The 16790-nt window shown below is 52.8% G+C and overlaps 3 protein-coding genes across 3 annotated transcripts; 2 read left to right on the forward strand and 1 right to left on the reverse strand.

Annotated features, from left to right (window-relative positions):
- Positions 1-3821: 3821 nt before the first annotated feature.
- Positions 3822-9806, forward strand: LOC34623994. Its single transcript, XM_026337488.1, has 10 exons — positions 3822-3902; positions 4147-4853; positions 5210-5400; positions 5825-6292; positions 6401-6481; positions 7281-7534; positions 7821-8150; positions 8493-8599; positions 8857-9474; positions 9707-9806. The coding sequence occupies exons 1-10, from the start codon at positions 3822-3824 to the stop codon at positions 9804-9806; spliced, it is 2937 nt and encodes a 978-aa protein (XP_026193273.1).
- Positions 9807-10994: 1188 nt separating this feature from the next.
- Positions 10995-13630, forward strand: LOC34623993. Its single transcript, XM_026337489.1, has 7 exons — positions 10995-11046; positions 11140-11411; positions 11721-11879; positions 12044-12165; positions 12498-12890; positions 13127-13234; positions 13441-13630. The coding sequence occupies exons 1-7, from the start codon at positions 10995-10997 to the stop codon at positions 13628-13630; spliced, it is 1296 nt and encodes a 431-aa protein (XP_026193274.1).
- A 210-nt stretch (positions 13631-13840) lies between these two features.
- Positions 13841-14950, reverse strand: LOC34623992. Its single transcript, XM_026337490.1, has one exon. It carries the CDS (start codon positions 14948-14950, stop codon positions 13841-13843), a length of 1110 nt encoding a protein of 369 aa, XP_026193275.1.
- Between the last annotated feature and the right edge of the window lie 1840 nt (positions 14951-16790).

Consider the following 16790-nt stretch of genomic DNA (forward strand, 5'->3'; position numbering starts at 1 on the left):
GTTTTAAACATGCTGTCGCCTGCCGTACCTGTTCACAAGACCAGATGTCCATTTCATCCCTTGCGCCGGCTCTTTCAAGGCTCAGGGAGGCGCTTCATTACTCTTAACTAATGTCTGAAAGCTCTACTGATGTTTTAGGGGTATTAGTACGGATTGCTGCGTGCAGGACAGTGGACGAGTTCTCGCTCTAGCTCCACTCCAGCGGCAGGCAAAAAAGCGAAGAACAGTGAGAAGCAGAAAGGCAAGTTGGCTTATTCCAGCAAAGGAAGAAATAAGGGAAATAGGGCACACACACATACACACATACACACACACGCACACAAAGCCAACGACTAACGCGGCTCGAGGGCTCGATGTAATCGAAGTGCTGAGCTATGAGCCTCATGCACCGAGATACAGGAAACAAGAAAACCACGTGAAGAAAAGCAAACCACATACTAGTTCGATAGTGCGCATGCGCTTTACAAGGGAGTATTTACATGCAAATACAGATGGTGTATGCACAATACTCAGCATCAAATCACAGCAAGCACATGAAGAATATAGAGACACTACACCGCAGACTGCGTGTGTATAAAGCTTAGTGTACAGTATCAGCAATGCTGGGTAACTTGACAATCAGTAACCATAGCTGAAGCAAGTTATTTCAAGCCCAACGTAAGTTTGGAAAAAGAGACTTTTGCAGGATCTCGGGGAGTGGCATCCACGGCGACTAACGTTGTGAAGCAAACAGCCGGAAAGATTCCCGCAGGCAATAAGGCTGGCATCCTTACCTCCGCCAAATCTTAAGCTTAGAGTTATCCACCTCATTCCACTGGTTCCCGTCAGGTCTCTTTTGGGCGCTCTAGTGTCCTAGATGCCAAGGCCTTTACGGCTTACTGTAGGTCCTCCGCTCCAAAAGTGTCATCCGCTTGTGCGAAAATGTACGTGATTAAGTTGGGGAGACTTGAAGCTTCACAGGAAGGCAAGGTTGGTAGCTACATGGCAATTCAATTTCGGGGAAACATTTAGAGTAAGAACCGCCATGGATTGGTGAAACAATGACAATGGTGCAATCGCAGACCATGCTAGTACGGCCCAATTCCTATTTAAAAGGGCACTTAACCTCCACAGCCTTGCCAATCCTGGGGTTACGGTGCCCCTCTATGTACCGGATTTCTAGAGAGTTTGCGAACGGGTGTGCAGACCGCACTTCTGCGCCGTCTTCTCCAATAGCAGATATCCCTTACATTCAGTGTCAAGAGAGGATCGGAATATTTCGACCGTCAGCGCACAGGCAGCAACGCTCAATTGATGCGTGGGGTTTCCGCTTCGAGCTCCTGCCTCCATATTCTCCTCACTACGCCACATCCTGCCTTGGGGATTCTCCGCTTTCCTCATGGGCACTCTTTGTTCTACAAGTTTCTACTTCCCCTAGGCCCAATCTCGATGTTTTCCAGGATCTTGCACATCGGAAAATAGGACCCAATTTTCCATTGAAGACGCAGACGCAGCAAGGGTCTCTTGGGGGCAGCCTAAGAGCGCGGGTTCTCCTTGGCCTTCTCTTCTCTTCCACCTTAGACTGTAGGCTAAGGCTAGGTGACACAAACCCGGTACCTACAGGTTTGAGGTCGCGACTTGCCTCTTTCTGTTTAGTCAAAGACACAGCAGTTGCGCTCATTTGCTTTTAATCCCTCAAGTACTTCGTAATTTCGGAAGCTGTACTGGCCGTTTGTACATTTGCTTAGTCGATTCCCACCCTGCGACCACTTGATATGGCCTTTCAGTAAATATAAGGAAAACACCGAGGCTGCTAGTCCACGTTGTGGCTTTTGCGAACGGCGCTCCATATTTCTACAATACACTTAAGTATTGATAGATTCTCCTGCTTAAGCATTCTCACCTCTACCGAATGTTTGCTGCTTGGCTGAGCTCGACATAAACCAGTGAGTCTGGGCTCGTTCTAAGGCTTGGAATGTGGTAATCCCTTCCGGTAGCTAAGTTTTTGTGCATGATTGAAGTCATCATTTGAGTGCTTCTTTAGTAAATATGCGTCAAGGAATGATCGTTTTCGTCTTCTGGCAAAGCAAGATGGATATGCGCCACCGGCAGTTAGGAAATCCTTTAACTCTGATGTACTCTTAGAAGCTCAAAATTGAGAGGAGAAGATAGTTACAACCTATTCCTCAATTTATTTCCAGCTACGAACCAGTGTACGATTTACTAATCGGTCTCGTTGTTCCTGCATACTATTTACTACAGGGTACTTTTTGATCGATACAAAATAACGCAATGGTATGCGCGGGTGCGCTAAATGCCATGTGCAACTGGCCGAGGATGCTCGGTGCAGGTTGAGAAGCGAAGGGCATCTCTACTTGACTAATAAAGCCTTCCCCCACGTGTCCGTCCATGTGGCCGTGATATTTTTTTGGTCAGCATGAAAAAATCGATCCGCTCAGAAAGCATGCTCTTTGGCTGACTATGAAGTTACTGCGTTCACATCAGCTTGTCGGCTGGCCTGTGCCCCAACAGGCGTTGCACAGCCGTCAGCATCTACCACCGAAAAAGCTTTTCCTTTCCAGAGTGCTGTCAACAAAGACTAAGCCGATAGTTTTTTGAATGGACTAATAGGAAAGCAGACAGCTCTAGTATATGGAAACACGATATCCCACTGCCTCCACAACCACTGGATGAGCGGCGAATAGCTAAATTGAGTTATCTGGTGCTACTGAATGTAGCGCTTCATCAGAGGTCTCCGTATGGAGATACCTGTCCCCCGACGAACTGGATAGAAGGTTGTGGACTGCTTTTAAGAACGCTCACGCCATGTGCTGTCCACGCCTTTCAGAATTTTCAACATGAGGATACAGGGTCAGCTAGACTGCACGTCGCTGCACCCTCTATGCGCTCCGAGCATTCACAACCGGTTGGACGTAGCATCTAGTGCCCATGCAAACAAGATTGCGCCTTATTGTGCCGAGTGAGCACTATTTTACCGAGAAAGATGTACGAAACGGACAGACCAATCTCTCAATTCCTCACTCATCCTTAGTTTAAGATAACTAGCATAGAAGGAAAAGCTTCCTTCTATCTAAGCCCCCTACCAAACACGGAAGGAATTGTGGCATACCGCTCGACGCGTGAGTTGCAGGCGAAGCCATTTCTCAGCCATCCCACGGAAACGAATAAGCTTGAGCAACGAATAACGCGAACACAGGGCCCGTGGCCTATATAATTCTGCTTCTATTTATGTAACTGGACGGGGTCTGGCTTGGAGGGAGTACGAGATATACAGCAAAGGACACCGTTGGACAAAAGTGTTTCGCCTATACGCCTGAAGGAGAGGAACAATATCTGATCGCTCTGAAAAAAATGAAATAATTTGCTTTTCCGCGCTTTTGCGAGGCGTGCGTGAACGCAGTGCCAGGTGAACAGTGACCTCAAGCCATATAATATGAAGGAGGCCCTGGTCCATTTTTCTTTTGCCAGCTGCGGAAAATAAAGCAGCTGATGGGTTTGATCTACCGTAGACTCTACCAACTACAACATAAAAGCGACTGAATAGTGGAAACAGAGGGGTAAATTCGTGTGTGGCTCTGCAAAGCACAGCAGTAGCAGCCGCTGCTGCCTCGGCAGCAGCGGCTGCTGCGGTAGCGGATACGGCTGTTTGGTTAAAGGAATCGAATAAACGGGTTCTACGTCATAAGTCCCCAAAGCTTTCAATGGGGCACACAAAGGCAAGCAGAGGCAAGGGGGAGAAAATGCGGCCACCAGCAGCAGCAGGATGAACTAGAGAGCAGCGGCACGTATGCGCAGCCGAAGCAGCGGCAATTACGGCAGGAATGGCACTGATAGAGCATAGGCACTGCTACAAAGGGACCACGAATCTCTGTGCAGGAGCTGCTGCTGACGATGCACAGCCAGTCGACGAGGAACACTAGCTACAGCCCAGCCCAATTCTCTTTCTCTTGATGCTTCTTCTTCAGTGTCAAGAGGTATATGCATCAGGGGGCCCTCTGCCCCCTCCCATCTCTTGTATACTCCGCCTTCTTTAGGTGGCTGCTGCTGGGGTGCTACGGTTGGTGCAGCAACGGCAGCTCCAGCAGCAGCATGGAGGATAAGCAGGCTTCTTTCTCTTCCCCACGGACGGCCTGTCCTCCACGACAGCAACCCCCAGGCGTAGGAGCCGCTGCCGCAACATCTGCAACGGGGAATGATGGGATGGCAGCGTCTCCCTGGGCCTTGAGCTCTGAGCTGCTGCAGCCACAACTGGTTAAGCAGCAGCCTAGACACCCTCAGGAAGCACCGGAGCAGGATAGGAGTCAGCGGTGCAGCTTGCTGCAAGATCAGCAGATGCAGCGGCAACAAAAACGGCAGAAGAAAGATGCCGACGCTTTCCTGCTCCCTGCCAGCCCCTCTTCCGCATTGGCTGGCAGTTTAGAGCCCGAATCCTCCTTCATAGAGCTGCAGCAGCACCAGGAGCAACAGGAACAAAAGCAGCCATCGCCGCTGCAAGACGAGTGGGTTGCGCCGTGGGAGCTTTTCATTGGCAGTGGCGGCAACAGCAGCAGCAGCAGCAGCAGCAGCAATAGGCAGCAGCGAAGCCGCGGCATGAGGCAGCACCTGCAGCTGTTCATGCGGTGTATTGCTAAAACTCCCGCCTTCATCGCTCAGCATGTGCTCCAGCACGCAGTGTTGCTATTACACCTGCTGCAACTGGCGGCAACGCAAGTTTCAAAGCTGGAAGTCTGGATCCTCGCAGCAGCAACCGGTATAGCAACAGCAGCTGCCGCGGTGTACATCCAGCTCAGCTCCGACTTCGTCGCAGACCTGCGCAACGGGTTTTGCAGACATTCCTTCTTGAAGTCTCAAGCGTGAGGCCAAACGAGAACGTCTCATAAGTTACTTTTTTTGTTTTCTCGCGTAAACGTTAATTTGAAGCGCAGGAGAAGATTAGTAAATTGCACTCTTAGTCGCCTCTTTTGAAAGTGGTTTGGGCTAAGGCCCGGCAAAAATTTCATCTTTTGCAATCTCTCAGTCGGCCATGGATACGCCATTCCCCTGCTGCTGCCTTCGTTCAAAAGGCAGCAGGTGCATGTTTTGCATGCTCGGTATTCATAAATCTGCATGTTTACGTACATATGTGTCTAGGTACATATGTACGTCTGTACTTGCATGTCTGTATGCATGCATGCATGGGTGTGTGTACATGTACGTGTGCGCATTTTAGGGCTTGCCTTGCTGCCGTGCCAGAGGGATTTGTAGGCGAGGGCCCCTGGGTGTCTTGGGCATCTTTCTTTGAGGCCGAAGGTTTAGGGGGAGCCTTACTGGCGTTTGTTGGATTCGTCGCTGTATCCGTTGGTGCTGCCACGGCTGCTGCTGCCGCTGTTGCCAAGCTAGCGCCGCAAGCCGCGGGGTCCGGTAGGTGTTTTAGCAACCCCTCCCTATTGCGTCTAGTGGGGAGCTGGCGGCTTAGGAGGGACGTCGATGCTGTGCTGTCCTCACGACTCCCATTAGCCACTGCACGTCTGAAAGCGTCACTGCCGCGTGCACCACCAGTAGGGTTCACGCATATAAATGTACATGCATAGATATATGTACTCTGCGTCTAAGTAGGCATGCGTGCAGAACTCTGTAGATGTATGTACACCGACCCCTCTGTATCTATCTGTACACCCCTGCATGTATATACACGTACATACTTATGTCTGTCTTCCTGTTCCGATTCTCTCGTAATGAGGGTGCAGCTCATGACTGCCTCAGACGTCTCCGCAGCTGCGTTGGTGGCTATTTGCTGGTACGCCGTGCCTTGTTCCTGCGAGATCCGTTCTCTGTGTGCCTGCAGGGATTGCTGACACAAAGGTTTTCATGCGCGGCTTCCGAGACAGCACGTTCCTGTCACCCCGCGTGCTCGTTGTAAAGTTGCTGACCTTGTCGCTGGCGGTTGGCAGTGGCTTGTCCTTGGGCAAGGAGGGCCCCATGGTGCACATTGCATGCTGTGTGGGGTTTCTTCTGCTTGGCGTCTGCCAGTGGGCTGCTGCTGCGCTTCCTCGGGCGTGGACACGCTACAGACAACGCGCCGCAGCCCACTGGTGCACCCTTCGTCGCAGTCTCGTGCTGCTGTGTCTTTCCGGCAGGAGGCGTGTGCTGACAGATGAGGCGGCCCTCGAGGCTTCGTCACCCGGCTTGAGGGCTGTGCAGAAGACTCGCAGCCTCTCTCTGAATCGCAGAAGACACGACCACGCTCAGACGCTAGGACCTACCGATCCAGACGAAACCACGAATGCGATTCTCCTTGCCGCGTGTGCAGCGGGTGCGCGCGTGCGAAATTTCACGGCGGCGACTTGAATAGCGTGCTAGGACGGGCATTTAGAGGCTTAGTAGGGGCTGCTGCATGCTGCGTGATGCGTGATATGTGCAGGCGTCGGATGCGCCTTCTCTGCTCCGATTGGTGGCTTGTTGTTTGCTTTTGAGGAGATGGCTGGTGGCCTAGGGACCTTCGGTGCCTCTGGGGTTCGGGCAGATCGGCATCCTTCAGGAGCGCAAAGAACGCTTTGGCTCTGCTGTTGCTGCTGCGTTTCCGCTGCTATCACGATGCATGCCTTCGGAAGCCTAGACCCCATGGCCGCTCCGACTCTCTTTCAATCGACCCGATACACTTTGTACGGGCTAAAGCTTTAGCGAAGGCGTATTGAAGCAGGGTTGTGCATCTTCACCCTCTGCGCTGCTTCACCTTTTTCGGCGGCTTTTTTGTGCCGTGACTCCCTCGATTCGCGCGGTCCTCTCTACCGGTGCATGTCCTTCTTCCTGCCTGTGCTCGTGTGCTCGTGCGTGCAGCACGTATGGATTCTGGGAGTTGATTCCTTTTGCATGCTTAGGCGTTCTAGGGGGGGTTCTAGGCCCCGTGTTTGTACGCCTCTGCATGAAGTGGCTGCGGCTGCACAAGGCCTTCCTGGGAAGCACCGTTAATCCCGTCGCAGAAGCGGCTCTAGTCGCCGCTATTTCTGCAGTTGTGAATCATGCACTCCCCATGATGCGGCACACTTCTTCGGTTCTGCTGGGTAAGCAAGCTCCTTCGCGACGTGCCTGCCTTGCCGCGAGGCTTCTGCAGAAGCTCGGTGCTGCCTTCGCACGGGGCGTAGTGTATTAGAGATTCGAGTTTAGGCCGCCTAAGCTGAGCCATAGAGCACTGGATACAAAGCTGGTCTTTTGCACACAGTGCACCTTTGTATATATATGTATATAAATATATATATCTATATATATCTGTATGTATGCGGGGGGGTGGGGGGTGGTTTCAGAGAATTTGTTTTCACGGTGCAGCGCAGACGCATCGGCAGATCCCTTGAACCTCTGCGTCCGCATGAGCACTGCCAGCAGCAGCAGCAGCAGCAGCAGCAGCGCGAGCAGTCAAGGACCAACACTCTCCGACGCGTACCGCGTGGATGCGAGTCTCGCCCTCGAGCTGTGTTGCGTCTTGCTGTGCAAGACCCTGCTTACGGTTTTTTCCTTTGGACTGATGGTGCCAGCGGGCATCTTCATCCCGGCTCTCACTGTGCGTCTGAAATAAGCACGCACTCTGGAGACGTTATAGGGGCGTGTTGCGCGAGCTGACTACTGCTTGGTTCCAAGGAGCGCAGCAAGCAGGCTTGGCTCATTTCGACCTCGTCCTCCTGCAAATCCCTCAACCCTCTTGTGTGCGTGCACGACGTATGTATGCGCATGCACCTTCTTTCTTACACACGTGTCTTTCTTACTCACCGAGAGGAGTTGTCCCTTGTGCTTTTCGCGCCTCCCCGATGTGCGCCACCCTACAGTCCCACCTGTGTGCTGCTTCTTAGATCGGCGCCTCATATGGCCGTCTCCTGGGCCTGCTGATGTTGCGCCTTCGCCCTGTCTTTGCCTCTTCGGCCGCTTCGCTTGGAGGCTTTGCCACTCCTGGAGCCTACGCGCTGGTGGGAGCCGTCTCCTTCCTGGGGGGCGTTACGCAGACCAACATTGCTCTGATTGTGATTTTGATCGAAGTCACAAAGACTTCCGCAGCTCTGGCTCTTCCCTTCCTCCTCTCCCTTGCCTTCGCCAAGCTCCTCAGCGCACGGGCACAGCAGGGCGGATTCTATGCTGCTCTTATTCGCTTCAAAAAGCAACCCTTCTTCTTCAATGAGGGCCAGGTCCGCTTCCCTTCTCAGGGTGCTCAACAGCACTCTCCATACGCTTATACTCTCAGTAATCCACACGTGGGCCTGCCTTCTACGCGTGTTCCTGCTTGTTCGTGTGTGCAAGTGCGCGCACGTCTCATGTGGGGGCGTGTGCATGGAAGCGTGGCTGTGTCGGTCTTCCTTTGTCTGCCTGTATCTGTATGTGTATCTGTATGTCTGTCTGTATGTGTGGATGGAGGGATGGATGTCTGCGAATGCGTGCCCCTGCTCGCTGTTGCACGGTCTCTGCTTGAAAAGGGATCTAGAAGGTTTAGTCGTGGCTTCGTGAGTGAGTCTCCGCCTACACTGCTGCAGGTTTGTTTCGACGGACTGAGTGCGGAGGAAGTGATGAAGAAGGATGTGTGCGTCGTGGCTGTTGACGAAGGCCTCACCCTCGCGAGTCTGAAAGCCTTGGCTGACACGTAAATACGCGCACACATACATATATTAGTTTTTTTTTCATGATAAACCCTCGGCAGTCGTTGGCAAGCTCTTGATGTCATGCAACAACTGGCATCACGGCCCTATGTGAAGTTCTAGAGTGCCATTTGGCCAGGCTTCCCCCCCCCCTTCCCCACACGGACAGCAGGAGCAAAAGCAGTTACAAAAAACGTTCTTATGCGTGTTGTGTTTGTTGCAGATGTTCCTTCCACGGCTTTCCCCTCGTTCTCTCGCGCAGCAACAAGCGACTTTGTGGATATCTGCATGCGTGGCAGTTGCGATTGCTGCTGCAGCATTTGCTGCTGCTGGAGCACCCCCTTGTGCATGCACACACGTTGGTGTCTTTCTATGCCTTCCGCTCAGCAGTTACGGTTGCTGGCGGAGTCCCCCTGCAGCAGAGGCAGCAAAAACTGCAGGAAAAGGCCCTGAGGTCGTCTGTATCACTCCTCATCCTTGACCAGGAAGGTGGTCTCTTGCAGGCTCTCCCGCTGTTGCAGATGGCAGCAGACGGCCGACTCCGAATTCCGCCAGTGATCGCTACAGCAGCAGTAGCTGCAGAAGGTGGAGGGGTGGCATGTGAGCAGGCTGGAAAACTGGCAGCAGCAGTAAAGTGCAGCACCGGCAGACTTCCTGCGGGCTGTGTTGAAATGCAGCCGCAGATGGACCCCATTTGTCATCCATCAGATCGTAATACTGCTGCAACGGAAGGATGTGGCAGTACTGCTGCTGGGGAGGCCCTAGCGGGGCACCAGGTGTTTGTGGATCTCTCCCTCTTGGTCGATGAGGAAGTGCTGCAGCTGCCGCCCCACACTCCCCTTCTGCATGTGTATAGAATGTTTGGATTGCTGCAATGCGAGTGCGCTACTCCCTGCTGTGCCGCTTTTGCATTGCTGCTGTTGCCGCTTGTGTGCGGGTGTCTAGGTTGCTCCGGGGATGCGGGTAGCGGGCCTGCAACTTGCCGATGGGAATAAATATGCTGCTGCGGTTTCTGCTTGTTTGCTCGCACTATGGAGGCAGGCATGTGTCCCCGGCGTTTCTTTACTGCTTACCAGATATTCTTATGTGGACCCCTTCTGCTGTTTGTTTAGGACTTGTCTTATCTCCCGTTGCGGCGTGCTGGAAGGCCTCATTGGCAGGAAGAGCTTCCTTACCACGATGAGGACTCCCCAGCTGGACGAGTGTTGCTGATCGCTGCAAAGCAGTGGGAACACGGGCGAATTTATGCGGATAGGCGCTGCGGTGAACTGGATACAGTAGCAGAAAGTATTTCGTAGGGATTTCGCGGTGTTTGTGGGGTCACTGCACGGAAATGCAGCGAGGCTGTGCATCCACGTGAGGTTTGCTCACCGTCGAATGTGCATCTTTTTTAAACTCTGGGACTAAAGTATCAGACCAGGCACGAAACCCGTGTTTCTTTTGCTTCAGACAAGCCTACTTCCAAATCTTAGTATATGCATTGGATCGGTGCCAGATAGCACTAGGGCTGGCAAAGGTGTCGCCAGACTCTGCCTCTACATGTGATTTATGCTTTGGGAGCACTGGTAGCGCGATGCAGCGCCCCAAACAGATTCGGTTTCAGTTGTGTTGCTTCCCGAAGCCTACACTTCATGGCTCTCCGCCTACAGCGGAACTCTGGGAGTCGCGGGCAACTGTGCGCGCGCGCATTTTATCAACCCTTCTCTTGCTTCTAACTGTGGGATGTTAAGGAGTGCTTCGGCGAAGAAGGGCCCTCTGGTCACACCAGCTGGGGCCCCAAGCCCCCAGTCCAGTTGAGGAAAAACGTATCGGTTGGCTTGTCTTTACAGTTAGGGTACGCACACAGGGGGGTTCCAGACTTTGACTCTACAATGCGTCTAAACCCTTACCATAAGTATTTAGTCAAGCAGAGCAACAGGGGTAGCGATATCACGGGAGGACCCACTCGCTGCATGAGTGAGTGGTGTTGCACTCACGCTCGTTGGCCACTTTCTGGCACTCCCCCCGCACCCTGCAAAGAAAGCCTGGAGTTACATGGACTGATGTTGAGCGGAAGGCTATAAATAACATTTACGTTAAAGAAAAACCGTGAAACTCCGCCTGGCCTTCATGGAGAGGTGCCTATTGCAAGTTGTGGCAGCAACCTCACCAAGGAGTTGGTTGCTCTAGGTACCACAACACCCACCGACCCACCCACCGACCCACCCACCACCCGAGCCCCTCATTGCCTCCTGCCAACAATTACACCCTAAATACTCCCTCTATTATTTCGGCGCATTTCGCTTTTGTATTTGCTGAAAGGCTCTCCTCCTGCATCGTGGACCCTCAAGCATGCGCCCATGCCATACACCTCAAAAGCCCTCGCACGCAGCAGCACTACACGAAGCAACTTCATAGAAAATGACGGGTCCGGGTGCCTCTGGTGCTGCCATCGATGCTGCAGCGCTACCAGGCGAATCAATGGGGGCTTCTTCCTCTTCCTCGGCATCTGCAGCCTCCCACCAGCCAGGGGCCCCTACAACGGAGGCGGCATCTGCATCCACAGCTGAAGCAGCAATCCCTGCTGGCTTCCTGGGAACACTGGTCCCTGTGCGGCGGACGTATGTGGATGAGGTGCCCGAGGAGCTTAAGTGTCCGATATGTTACGACGGGGCTGCAAACTGCAGCACGCGTTGCGGCCACTCCTTCTGCCTCCACTGTCTGTACAGCCACATTACAACCCGCATCATTCATCAGCAGTCAACGGCTTGCCCCATGTGCAGGTCGGCTAACGCGGGCCTGGGAATCAGCAGCATCTCCGGCGAGAGATCTGCTAGGGTAAGGAGGGCGACGAAACAAAAACTTGCGCACTGTCGGTATTTGCAGAAAAGCGATTGCACTACAGCCGATGCACGTAGACAAAGTGCACTTTGTGATGCCTATCCAATGATCTTTCTAGCTGAAGACACTCCTTGTTCCTCCTGCCTGCCTCCTTGTTTCTCGCACTGCTCTCTACCTTTCAGGATACTTGTGAATCTGCATGCACACATACCTGTGGGACGCTCTCCTAAGCCACATCAGCATACTGTTTCCTTCTACGAACAATTTTCACCCTCAACTCGAGCTTCCTGCGCACCTTTTCCTCAGACGCGAGCCTTGAGGGTCCGCTGTCTCGGCTACGAAGGCGGCTGTCGCGTGGAGGGCCCCCTTTCTGAAGTGGAAGCCCACGAGGCCACATGCCCCAACGTCCTCATCTTCTGTAGATTCAGAGATGCTGGCTGCAGCACCCCCGTTTTGCGGAAAGAGGTCAGGTGTTGAGACAGGCGCCAAGAGACTCTATGCCGCGACGATCCTTGCGTGCTGCTGTTGATGCACTTTCCTTACCCTCACACACGGATAATGCTCATCCGCTGCTGCTGCAGTTATCTCGTTCTGTTTTCTGTACTGCTGCGGGTTTTGTTGCGGCACAGGCATCGCTCCACGAGAATCGGTGCCGTTTCAACCCGGCGGTACGTTGCTGTGCTCACTATCTCTCGGGCTGTAAAATTCGGGGTATTGAAGAACTCTTACAGACTCACGAGCCGCGATGCAGGTGTGTGCACATCTTAGCTTCGAATCCTCCCGCGCGCACACACACAGACACCCTCCCCTCAGGCAGCAGCCGCCCGCGCTTTGTCCTAGTGGGGGGGGCCTCTCGCTAGGCTTCAGAGTTGAAGGGGGCCCCTGGTGACCCCTTCTTGAGTCGCTTTGGAGAGGGGGGAGGCTAAGCGGAAGGACTTATCCCATTGAGCCCTCCTGCTGTACAAGTATGATGCTGCTGGGAGTCTCCTCGGCTTTATTAGTGGGGAGGGAGGGGGGGAAGGGGCGGGGGTAGGCGCGCAGACTCTAGGGGCACCGAGTGGTGGTGTGGTGTGGAGCGCTCAGGTACAGAAACATGCAAAAGTTCGTAAAGTGTCGGCACTCAGCTTTAGGCTGCGGGCTGCGGATAAGGAAGCAATACAGAGAAAGGCACGGCGACTGCTGTGCCTTCAAGATCCTCAACGACCTGAGACTCAATGCGTTGCAGCAGGAAGGCCAAGATCAGCCCAGCAGCAGCAGCGCTGCCCGTGAGGCCGCCTCGCCAGCAGCAACAGCAGCACCGTCGGAAGCGGCAACAAAAGTTTCTGAGTGCGCGGATCTTTGCCTTGCGCTGCAATGGCGATCCCCTAAATCCCTACCAGACGATGTGCTGCTGCATGCGCTTCGTCAGTTTCTGCCGAATGTTTCCAAAATAACGGACGGCCGGTTCCCGGGAGAGTTTCACGTCGTCTTAGAGCAGTGAGCTGCCATCCTCGGCTCCCGAGTCCACCTCTCACTCTGCATTTGGTTTGCCTCCCCAGCAGTGTATTTCGCACTCTCCCCCGTGTTTTATTATGCAGCTGTTGCTGCTCTGGCTAGCGCGTCCCGGTTTACAGGCCTTCCATACACCCAAGTCTCTATTCTCTAAGCCCTGCATGGGAGGATCCTCTCACGCCTCTGTGCTTGCGACGCGTGCGTCTGCCCGAATGATGCAGAGTTCCTCTACTGGCTGTACGCGCGATCGGGATGGCCGGTGACCCCAATATGAGCTCGAACCTGTCTGCTCTGGGCCTGCTTTTTAAGGGCATCACTACACTGCAGCCGTGGCGTGGCTTCTAAGCCTTAAACCAAAAAGAACCACAAAAATAGCGTCGTTGAAGGGCGCACGATCAACCGGCAAGGGGAGGAATGTATCAACGCACGAAAAAAAGCTACTGCAGCTTTGTTGAGAGCTGAAGCAACAATGAGACCCACTGACAACATCCGCAGTGGTGCTCGTTGTTGCTACCCTGTTCATTACCATCCATAGATATCCATACACAGACACACCCGTATCTGCCCTTGTCCTTTTTTCCGATGCTGTGTACTGCGCGGGCCTCGGTGGTATTGCCGCTCCAACAGCCAAAGTTCACGGCAGCAGTAGCGTCAACCACCATTATTGGGTAGAAACACACCACGCAGTAGAGGCAAACCTGCCCCTTGGGATCCAAGGTTGGTAAGAAAGTGCAGCCAGAGCACACCCCGTGGAGCACGAGCGAAAAATGGAATAGATAAACAGACAAGCTGCGTGGCGCCCGTTCGTTCTGCCCATCTCCCCCGCGCCTAAATCCCTCGTCCCCTCGCAACCCCGCCAAGCAAAGTCAAGTGTAAAAATGGACTCATTCGCGTGTTGTGCGAAGCAATCATTGCACGGGGGGTGACTGCACCGTTCAGCGCAGATCGTTTTTTAGGTAAAATGCGTTATAGTGTATAGGAGAAATATACGTAAGGAAGAGATGTCTCTTGGGAACGACTTGCTCTCCCTCCTTCTCTGGGTCGTAGCGAAGATACCAGCCAGCAGGAGCTGAAGTGATTAAGTGTATAGTGCAGCAGAAAGCATCCGCTATTGCTCTTAGCGTGAGTTCATCACCCCAGGTCCCGCTCCGCTCCATGTCCTTAAAATATACCTCCAGGGCGGGCCCCTCAAAAAAGTCCGCATATTCTTGCGTGTGTATTCGCATGTGGCGAACTGCTTTCTTCCGTACAACTTTGTGCCAGTCTTCTGAACCAAATAGTCCGAATGCGCACGACCTGAACTGGCAGTTCCCGTCGCCGACTGCCGTGACTGTGCGGCACCCCAAGAAGGCCAGACGCTGCTCCAACAAGGTTTCTTCTGCTTCCCACTCCGCCAGGGATCTTGGATAATCTCCTTGTGCCCGAACAGCCGCTGCCCGTTCAGTAGGAGACTCTGAAGGCCTCGAAACTGCCCCATTTCCTAAAGCCCGTCCTCGCGCAGCGTCTCCTCCACTGTCCCCTTTGGAGCTAGTCTTCTTGAAAGACCACAGACGACGAATGACGCTGGGGCGTTTCGCAATATGGGATCCAGCCACTTCTGCTCTTTCTGCATTGGAATCCATCAGGGCGACTCGGCTGTTTATCTTCTTGTACCGGGAATTCCTTGAACCCACACCTCCCGCTTCAGCTCCTGCTCCACTGCCTTGCCTTCGTTCCCTAAACTCCCTGTCTGCACGCCTCGCCGCAAGCCTGTTCTTGACAACCAAGTAGGCTTTCAAAACGGTTGCAAAACTCTGCGCGTCCACGCGACGCTCCAAGCGATCCAGCAGAACAAAATCATGCGAGCTCATCGAGAGGATCGCAGGAGCTCCCGTCATTGTAGAGCTTCCACGGAAGCCCCTCCAGGAGGCAACAGAGGAGCCTGAATGATGGTGTCGCTCATGTCGAGCATGTCCATGAGAAGGCTCACCTGCGTCCTGTGACAGCATATCGGGGGAAGAGGGAGGTTCACATGTGGTTTTTGAGTCAAAACAAATGCGTACCATCTCTGGGAAATATGGTTGGTACTCTTCCTACAAATGTCGTGAATCGAAGCAGCTTCGTTCTTGGTAGTGCGCGGCCTCCCGTCAATGCCGGAGTTGATGTAACACCTACTGGCAGTGATACTCCCGATACCACCTTTCTTGTTTCTGTTGTCGCTTCTGGTGCTCCGTAATTTGCGTAAGACATGCCCATTGAAGCCTGCCTCTGATGGATCGAGAGGGGGCCTGATGTTGCTGTCGTACAATATATGCGAATGCTAGATATTTCGCTCGTTCCTGTGTGTAATTCTGTTTTCGGCGCTCAAAATGGTAATGGGAGTAGGCGGGGTATCATCATCGAGGAAGAAATTTTGCGTAGAAGAGATACAGCGCGTGCCTCGGCATTTGTGCTGGTCTGGTCCCCGAGTTCGATTAAAAAGGGCTGTTCATCCTCCTTCGCGTCGTCCTCCTTACACTGATATGATAGCAGCTACTGTAATGAATGTTTCGCCTTCAGCCTTCGATACATGTGCTGCCGCCGCAGCGCACACCGGGGTTACTGAGCATTGTGGACCAGGGGGTCTGGGCATGCTTGGCTCAGCTGCTAGCCAGTCTTGGGAGTTATGGAGTGGGCCGTAAAGTCCCTTCTATCCCTCCGAAAGCTCAAACCGCGTGAAATGTAGGCACTGAAATTAGTTGCCACTAGTACAGCACCGGTAGGAAGAGAGAGTGAAGCTGCGGTAAATTCCTCTCGGACTTCGCAGCCCGCCTATCACACCTCCCGTGATGTCCCCTGTAGTGCGGTGCTCCATCAAATCTAAAAAATCTTTTTTTCTTCACATGGAATTAATGATACAAGAAGCCGCTGTAGTGCTTGATATTCCTTTATCTCAATGACCTCATGCCCGAAGACCATTGCCGGATCTTGCAATTTTAGTATCAGACACCCGGAAGTCTATGAAAAACCCTATTCCTGGAAGAAACACGCTAAGTTTGCAGTGGCTTTCAGGCATCCACCCCCTGGCAAATGCGTCATGAAGCTCGCTCTTGTGCTTGCTGCAGCGTGCCAAAAGCTGGGCTCAGGGCGCTTCCTAGTACACTAGATAGATTGCCCAATAACCAGTTTATAAATCAAGAAAGTGTTTGGCTGTTGTTACAGCCTACTCGATGCACACTAGGATTATATCCACAGTGCAAACATAAATGCAGTGCACCTGTGTGGAGCGCTATAACGCACAAATGGAAAGGAAATTTTTGCGTGCTCAGAGGATGCAGCGCAAATAAAAACGAAAGCTATGGGTGCTAGGAGGGTGCAATCACGCAAATTCGAGCTCTTTTCTCCTTTTTAAACCGGAACTCCCCAGGTTTATGACAAGAGTAGCGCAACAGGAAATCGTGCGAATGGTTTCTGCTGCGTGTCAACGAGTTTTGACTGTTTTATGGGGATAAGGTTCTGTATGAATACCATGGATGAAGCACTACACTTATCCTGAACTTTGCCTTCTCCGCAAATCAATCGCCTGCTGCTCTGTCTTTTCTTTAGACTGTGAAGGTGTCCGCTTACACGAAACTTAGTTTGGCGTTGACCTGACGATTAGCTCAATACGGTGCCCAGGATGACTTGCAGATGGGAAGGCCTGCTAGCACTTCAGTATTATTGAGAATATCAGCGAACTTTTTGATATATGCCCGTTTCTGCTTTGTGTCGACTTAACTTCAGTCTAAATGCAAATATAAAACCAGTTCCACAGCCAAAGAAATGGACTACGTGCTCAGAAGCGTCTCTTCTTAATTCTCTGCGGAGCCGCTCGCATGAAGGCCCTGACTCACACAGTTTTGAGGCATCGACTCTCCCCTGCTCACC

This window comes from Cyclospora cayetanensis, unplaced genomic scaffold (genome assembly GCF_002999335.1).
Source record: "Cyclospora cayetanensis isolate NF1_C8 unplaced genomic scaffold, CcayRef3 CcayRef3_contig_186, whole genome shotgun sequence".
In the NCBI taxonomy this organism is placed as follows: domain Eukaryota; phylum Apicomplexa; class Conoidasida; order Eucoccidiorida; family Eimeriidae; genus Cyclospora; species Cyclospora cayetanensis.

What these genes read in the sequence shown, in the direction of transcription:
- LOC34623994 (XM_026337488.1), top strand. Translation starts at nt 3,822, where the DNA reads ATGGCACTGATAGAGCATAGGCACTGCTACAAAGGGACCACGAATCTC. An exon ending in TCTTCATCCCGGCTCTCACT is followed by an intron (nt 7,535 to 7,820) that starts GTGCGTCTGAAA and finishes GCTGCTTCTTAG; the next exon opens with ATCGGCGCCTCATATGGCCG. An exon ending in TTTGGATTGCTGCAATGCGA is followed by an intron (nt 9,475 to 9,706) that starts GTGCGCTACTCC and finishes CTGTTTGTTTAG; the next exon opens with GACTTGTCTTATCTCCCGTT.
- LOC34623993 (XM_026337489.1), top strand. Translation starts at nt 10,995, where the DNA reads ATGACGGGTCCGGGTGCCTCTGGTGCTGCCATCGATGCTGCAGCGCTA. An exon ending in TTTCACGTCGTCTTAGAGCA is followed by an intron (nt 12,891 to 13,126) that starts GTGAGCTGCCAT and finishes CGAATGATGCAG; the next exon opens with AGTTCCTCTACTGGCTGTAC. An exon ending in GGCATCACTACACTGCAGCC is followed by an intron (nt 13,235 to 13,440) that starts GTGGCGTGGCTT and finishes TACCATCCATAG; the next exon opens with ATATCCATACACAGACACAC.
- LOC34623992 (XM_026337490.1), bottom strand. Translation starts at nt 14,950, where the DNA reads ATGGTACGCATTTGTTTTGACTCAAAAACCACATGTGAACCTCCCTCT.